The following is an 8,302-nucleotide window of genomic DNA, read 5'->3' as shown; positions in this document are numbered from 1 at the left end:
GTAATGAGTTTGGTGATAAGGTATCACAACAACGATGCAATAAGGAGGTGGTGTCGTAGTTATGGTGTAACGAGTTTGGTGATAAGGTATCACAACAACGATGTAATACGGAGGTGGTGTCGTAGTTATGGTGTAACGAGTTTGGTGATAAGGTATCACAACAACGATGTAATACGGAGGTGGTGTCGTAGTTATGGTGTAACGAGTTTGGTGATAAGGTATCACATCAACGATGTAATACGGAGGTGGTGTCGTAATTATGGTGTAACGAGTTTGGTGATAAGGCATCACAACAACGATGTAATACGGAGGTGGTGTCGTAGTTATGGTGTAACGAGTTTGGTGATAAGGTATAACAACAACGATGTAAAAAAAAATACGGAGGTGGTGTCGTAGTTATGGTGTAACGAGTTTGGTGATAAGGTATCACAACAACGATGTAATACGGAGGTGGTGTCGTACTTATGGTGTAACGAGTTTGGTGATAAGGTATCACAACAACGATGTAATACGGAGGTGGTGTCGTAGTTATGGTGTAACGAGTTTGATGATAAGGTATCACAACAACGATGTAATACGGAGGTGGTGTCGTACTTATGGTGTAACGAGTTTGGTGATAAGGTATCACAACAACGATGTAATACGGAGGTGGTGTCGTAGTTATGGTGTAACGAGTTTGGTGATAAGGTATCGAAGAGTGATTGGCTACAGTTTTGTAGTGACTTGCTACGGTGAGACTTTTTTCGTTGGGAGTAGAGCTTGAAGAGGTGAGGTGGTGTCGTAGTGTTGAAAAGTTGACTAGTCTTTAGTTATAGAGGGTAATATAATCGTAAGTTGAGAGTTGTGTAATCGTAAGTTGGGAGTATCGAGTTGATCGCATATCTTAGATGTCATACATTTTATTTTAGTAATCGAGATATGAGTAATCGTGAGATGATTGTATCAAGTACATAGTATATAGTATTACATAGTATACATTACCTGAAAAGTGTTTATGAGTAATGTTAGTTCGCGAATATCGAGTCCACCCAACTCTGATGAGTACCTAAATCACGTTAGGGAAAGTAAATGCGGCTTGGCATAGTGCTGACCACACTATTTCTTCATATGCCGAGGTCACAGAAACAAGTGAACTCTACTTCACTTGCCCCATAGACAGTCAGGTTTGAAAGGGAAACTTTACTTTTTTACATAGTGTACATTACATTACTTGAATAGTGTTTTTGAGTAACGTTTATTTGTGAATATCGAGTAGTCGAGTTAATCGTTGAGTGTAGTTAATCGACGTTGTTGTAAGGAGTGTCTGACGAACATCCTTACTAAGATAGCTCTAAGTAGGTTTAGTCTTAATAAAAATAGTTAAGGAGGTATTAACAGCACGCACATTGCATCCACTGATGAACAAAGAAGTAAACGCATTTCATTTTTTAATTTTGTTTTAATTTCAAAGCATACAACTTTAATACTTTACAGCATACTTTCTAATTGGATAAAGACGCTGTTTTCGTAACTCCTTTTTACTCTTGCAGGTGAGTTCATAAGGTGTGAGTGCACGTCTCATTGCCCTGGTCTTCTTTTGTCTCAGGTCATTGGGTTTGTGAGCCTTCTTATGGTAGAATTTACCTAGGTTATCCTTCTGGTAGAATTTTACCTAGGTTATCCTTATGTGTCTGTTTGATGACAGTGAGGACACCAGCAACTGATTTGCGCACAGTGTAGATCTTAGCTCCACCAGTTACTTTGGCAACACGAGGAGTCTGTAGTTCATTTTTTAGCTCATTGAGCTGTTTCAGAAGTTCTTCCTTCTTTTTGCCACGGAGTTCCTTAGCCTTGACTTTGGCCATTGTTACGTCCCTTACATGTCCCCTGCTTGTGTGTGTGTGTGTTGTGTGCTGGAACGACAGGTACCCTCCCTTTGGTGTATAGTTGTATCCCTTGGTTGAGTGTGTTTACATGGAGCGAAAAGTGTTCACGTGAGGTGTTTCAGGTGATGGGTGTCAGAGCGTGTGTCAGTGTGTGAATCAGTTAGTTGTAGTGTGGCTGTGGACGTGGAACGTGGTGTTGAGTATTGTATTTATGTTGTAGACCCCTTTTGATCCTTTTATTATTTTAGTACTGTATATATTATTAAATATCTTATTATTATTGTTATTATAGAGTGTTAGTGTTATTGTTGTATACGTCGTATTTGTCTGTTGTTATATATAAACCCCTAGACTGAAGAACCCAACAGCCATAGTAGATGAGTTTAAGCCAGGGGTCGACTCTTCTGATGTCAAGATGTGGCTCTCCAGCTCCTTGCACAAATATTAATATTTATATTATTTCATTTTCAAAACTCATACCAAAAATTATACTGTAAAAAAAAACAAGTTTAAACAGAAGAAAAAAAAACACTCATCAGAGAGCATAGAGAATAGGTGCAGTAGAAAATATACGGACAGCCGCTTGGGCACCAGGCCTAGCCCCACAGCCGTACTGTGGACAGCCCCGTGGCAACAATTCCATGCTTGCCACTGCCCGAATGCCGACGTTTTCGAATATCGTTAAATGGGGAATGTTATTTTATTTAAAATGCATTTCCTTTTTCGTCAGTAATCACTAATTGACGTGAGTGACGTAGTTTTTTTTAGTTATTAGCTTCCTACTGTTGAGCCGGAAACAGGATAGTGTGGTACGAGTTTACCCTGCGTCTAGTGGGGTGGAAGATAAGCCTGATGAGAACTAAATGACAGAAGTGACCGATACACGGTAATCAAACGAATATCCAAGCCAGTTAGTCGGAGTTTGCCGTGTTGATGCCTGCCTGGCTAATTTAAGACAGCTCCTGTGCTGGTGATGTCCGTAAAGAAGGGAAAAAGTTAACAGTTCCTAAGTGGATTGGGACAGTCCTATATTTTTATTCTTTATTACTAATTTTATTATTCTGGCGAACAAGTGTATGTTTTTATATCAATAAATATTATTTCATATATAAAGCTATTTATTGTAAATAATAAATCAAATTTATTTTCCAAATCCTAATCAAAGAATAAAATAATGAAATAAAAAAATGTTAGTGGCTCTTTAAAATCTGGAAAATTTTGAAAATTGTAACTTTTGGCTCTTTCGTCTCAAAAGGTTGCCGACCCCTGGTTTAAGCTACAAGGGATTGTTTGTCATTTTGTTGAGAGTCCCCATTCAATGGGGATCCAAAATTTGAAAACAATTGTTTAAGCTAGTTATAATTAAAGCTAAGAAAAATTCATATTTATTCTAAAATTTAACTCAAAAAATAAAGGGGTGTTTATTTTCTAAAAAAAGGGAAATATTTAAATACAAAGTAAAAACAATATACACAATTGATGTTTTCAGATTTAAAAAAAAAATTACATTAAGAACTTTTGATAAAATTGAAACCTGATTAAGTTTTTGTTTTTAAAATTACAATCTAGAATTTAAAAAACAAATTATAATGACATTATTTCCCCTGCAAATAAAAACAAGGAAAAAATAATAATATGTACATGGGAGGTAATTCGTTTTATCACCGCCTCCGAGAAGTAACTCGCTTGTATTAAGTTGTATCACCCCATGTTTCTATAACGTTTCGTTGGAAAGAAGACCACACTTTAAAAAAAAATGTTTGTAAGCAGTAGTTAATTAAAAATGTATTTTAAAATGACACGTCTGTTTTGTATTAGGGCTTAACCTTCAAATTTCAATGGCATAAAAGTATAAATGTAATTACAAAATATAGCTTTATAAAGTGTAACATACCATCAAAGTAATATATATATATATATATATATATATATATATATATATATATATATATATATATATACGGCAACTCTAGTCTATGCCAAAGAAAAGAAAATGAACACTCTGTTGTAAAGACTAGTTGTACCGACTGCAACTTATATAAACAAACTCACTTTGTATTATTGTATTTATTTTGCCAATTTATTATTATTATATTTATGTCTGTATTTATGATAGAATCAAAACTTTTTTGGATAAATTGTAGTAGACTATTAAATATGTATTACTGTAAACTCTTATCTATATATAATTCTCTTCTTAGATACCATAGAAAACACCAAGCTGTAAGCGCGCCTAGAAGCCCCCTCTCTTCCTTTCTAGACAAATCCCTACCACCCCACATGGTCTGGTGAGCTGTGGTTCATGCTAAATGTTTACAATCGTAGAGCCGGGTTTAGTGACGGCTATTAGGGGCAGATAATTTAGTTTGAAACGATTCTAAACTTAGGGGAGGTAACTAAGAGGAGGCTGCTTTCAGGGTGGGGGGTGTAGGGTAGGGGTTGGGGGAAAAGAGGTTGGGGGTAGTATCGTCCTTAACGACCTACTGATAGTGTTTTAAAGCAATTTTTTTTCAGTGGGAGCACTGGTACTGTCGAATTCACACATTATGAAGTACTGAAAAGTAGAAAATAAAACAACTAAATAGCGGCGTATGATACGCCGCGGGTCGGCTAGTGACAAATAAAAGGCAATTTACACCCTTTTGCAATGGCTAATAGTACCTTCATAACCTAACTCCTTATCTCCCTTTCCTCATTTCGTGTTGGACGTGTATCCTTTCCCTTTTACAATATAATACACCCACGTATCAAACACCCTCATCCCCACACTGATTAAAGGGAACTAACTGCTTAAATTTTCCACATTCCCATCATTACATTGGTAGCCCCTTATGTATTTATAATATCAAAAAAACATATTTCAACAAATTTTATTAAACTGTAAAATTATGCATTATGACGGTGTGTTGGATTGGGGATTGTGACCAGCTCGCTCATAGAGTACCTCGAGTGAGTGCAGCACTCGCAGAAAATATTGTGAGTAGAACGTGATATACGGAGTGATACAGTGTGTTGACTAGTGACCTTGGTGGTCTGTTGATTTTCATGTTATTTTTGAACTGATTATTCATCAAGAAATAAAGTGTTGTAATCTCGAACCTGCAGTCAGAGTGTGATTCTTTAGACAAATCGGATATGTCAATGCCGAATGAGGTGTCCACAGCCTAACGTCAGAATTCCTAAGTCGTGGACAAATACCTACACAACAGGTGGTAAGACACCTCTGTCGTATCTAGGTGCTGCGAGAAGGGGTACAACACAACCTATCAAGGTACGTCACACGTCTGTCACATTTGGCGTCGTCGGCAGGATAGAAACGAGAAACATACACAAACAACCACGAATTATAAAACCATCACACCCTCGGTTACACATGTAAACACATTGGTACAATGCGGGCGTCGTGATACAGTATTAACTTTCAAATATATTACAATTAATTAAAAGGATAGGGTTACCTTAATTAACTTATGTTGAACTGTGTAGCAATAACCAATTGCTAAAACTTTTCGAGTGACGCCACAACCGCTAGTCTGGTGCAGAGGCGTTGCACCCTTCCCGGCGCCTTGGGACAAACTTTTAATTTGCAACCCCCCCTCAAACTTTCTATTATCACCACCCCCCCCCCTCCCCGTATATTTTTTATATTTGTAATTCAAAATCGCTGCTAAAATGAGATTTTAATTTGTTTTTCCAACCCATTTTGGCGCCCCCTAAGGTCGGCGCCCGGGAACATATACAACCCCCCCCCCTCGCTACGACTCTGGTCTGGTGCTGCTAACGAAAATAAACCATTACGTATAACCCCTTTATTTATCTACTTCTACAAAAAGTTTTTTTGTATTTACCACTCCTCGTGTTACCAGACTGGAAATAGCCAATGTGAAAAGTTACTTTTGTACGTGCATGCAGGCCATTCTTAGAAACAAGAGACACCACACAAACAAAGCCTTGTCTAAAAATAGAAAATTATCCAGGCATCACTTCGGGGGGGGGGGGGGGGGGGGGCTAAGCTACCCAAAAAAAGTCTAACCCCCCCCCCCCCCCCCCCCGCGCCGAACGAAACGAAATTTTTATAGAAAATATATATTTTAACAGTGTCGTCCCCCCCCCCCCCCCCGAAGAAAAAAGTCTGGAAGAAACACTGCCAGAAACTGAATATTTTTCCGTATAAAATTAGTTTATACATTTTTGAAGATGCAAATTAAATGTAATAATACTTCCTTTTTTAAAGGAATGATAAGTTTCAATAAAAAATGTAAATGTAATGTCATCATTAATTTCACAATGTGTTTCTTTAATTTGTTTAAACTTTTAAGATCGCATTAACGCGCGGGAAGGGCACACTAGTTATATATAAATCACAATGTCCTATAGTAATATCGATTTTTCAACCTTTATCTTAAATATCGTTTTCACTCAGAATAATTTTTTACTTATTTTTTTTAAAGATCTCTAAGTAAAAAAAAAAAAAAAAAAAAAAACGATGCATTACTACATTAAAATCCTTTTATTTAAGATTATCTCTATATCCCATAAAGAAGGGACACACTTTTACAATGCAAGGGAAATAACTTAACAGAATAGCTCAAATAAAAACGAATCGAACACCTCATAACAAAATACACCATATCTATTTATTGTTTTACATAAAAATGTATGCAATTGTACAGTATGCAAACAATTTTGTATTCATTTTAAATAAAAAATAAAATTTAACTTGTACCAAATTTTCACTTAGAACAGAGATACATTACCTTTATTTTTAGAATCATTATTTAAGTTGTGTAAAAATATGCTCAATCACATGTGCTTGTTACTTTTCCAATTTTAATTTCTGGATCCCTTACAAAAGGGACAAATCTGCACTGATCTTAGCCCAGCGGTCGGATACCCTTAGAGACGAAGAGACAAATGTTACAATTTACAATATTTCTCAGGTTTTAAAAAGCCAGTAATATTATATTCAATATTTTGGTATTTTATAAGGATTAAGTAAATACATTTGATATTTTATTTAAAATAAATAGCGTTAAATATGAACTAATCACTGCACTCCAATATTTACGCTAGCAGTCAGTCCATATTATATTGTGCGAGTATTGTAGGATAATCTGGAGCGATTAGATGCCACTGTTTTCTTGAGTTTGTAGATCAATGTATTCTTGTAGTGTATAGTATGGGTGGATAAATGTTCATTATACAATGTTACCTGTCCGTATTGTTCATGTTCAACCCCGTACTATGTGTTACCTGTCTGTATTGTTCATGTTCAACACTCGTGTTATATGTTACCTGTCCGTATTGTTCATGTTCAACCCTCGTGCTATATGTTACCTGTCTGTATTGTTCATGTTCAACCCTCGTGCTATATGTTACCTGTCCGTATTGTTCATGTTCAATCCTCGTGCTATATGTTACCTGTCCGTATTGTTCATGTTCAACCCTCGTGCTATATGTTACCTGTCCGTATTGTTCATGCTCAACCCTCGTGCTATATGTTACCTGTCCGTATTGTTCATGTTCAACCCTCGTGCTATATGTTACATGTCTGTATTGTTCATGTTCAACCCTCGTGCTATATGTTACCTGTCCGTATTGTTCATGCACTACCCTCGTGCTTAACTCTTTAAAAAAAATCCTACACACATCACTGTCAGTGGGGTACACTGAGACTCGTATAGTTAAAAAAAAAAGTCGAATAAATTTTGACTAACTGAACAGAAAACCAAATACGTCTCCATAGCCTTAAGCGGGCAGTACACCCACACTCCCAAACCTAACGTTATTCGCCTGTGTCGTTTTAAAACACATGAATGGAAGTTTATAACGACGTTATAATTTAACAGTTTATAACGATCATATAATTGTTACATTGTATAACTTGATAAAGAAATTATAGTTGTCTTAGTTTTTCTCACTCATAGAAGCCGGCATCGACGGTAGATAAAATAATTATCTACACCGTATTAAATAATACTGTATTCCAATCGCGGGATGTTCTTATGCTACTTCTATACCTGGAATATATTTAAATCAACTAAGTACTCGAGTACCACGCGAAGACACGGGCAGAATGCACATGTTAACCTGCAATATGATAAACTACATAGTGAAGGGCGGTTGACTAGGGGTCAATTCAAAGAACACGGACTTGAACTCATTCTGTCCCTTCAGCCATACCCTTTCACGACAGTACTGAAACCTTCTTTACTGAAATATTGACCCTTAAGCAGTTTAAAATGTATCATACACTTTAGATAACCGCACGTCTTTTTACCTGTAAGTACATTAAACTTGTGATATTTTATAAATATCCAATGAATGCAGCTGTTTAAAACGAGGCCGTTATTGTTTACCGTTTTTCCCACGTTTTCTTTAACTTGCTTTCTCTGTTTGTCTTTCCAATCAAATCTTGCGATCGAAATCTGGCACTT

General features: G+C 36.4%; 1 protein-coding gene across 1 annotated transcript; it reads right to left on the bottom strand.

The window, feature by feature from the left end:
- Positions 1-1,437: 1,437 nt before the first annotated feature.
- On the bottom strand, positions 1,438-1,844 carry LOC131927397 (large ribosomal subunit protein uL29-like). Its single transcript, XM_059283107.1, is given in 2 exon segments — positions 1,438-1,666; positions 1,668-1,844. Coding segments are annotated over 2 exon segments (384 nt in total). The 3' UTR covers positions 1,438-1,459.
- Positions 1,845-8,302: the final 6,458 nt, after the last annotated feature.

This window comes from Physella acuta, unplaced genomic scaffold (genome assembly GCF_028476545.2).
Source record: "Physella acuta isolate Inbredline_101_S28 unplaced genomic scaffold, ASM2847654v3 ptg001397l, whole genome shotgun sequence".
NCBI classification, from domain to species: domain Eukaryota; kingdom Metazoa; phylum Mollusca; class Gastropoda; family Physidae; genus Physella; species Physella acuta.
This window is presented reverse-complemented; position numbering and strand designations above follow the sequence as displayed.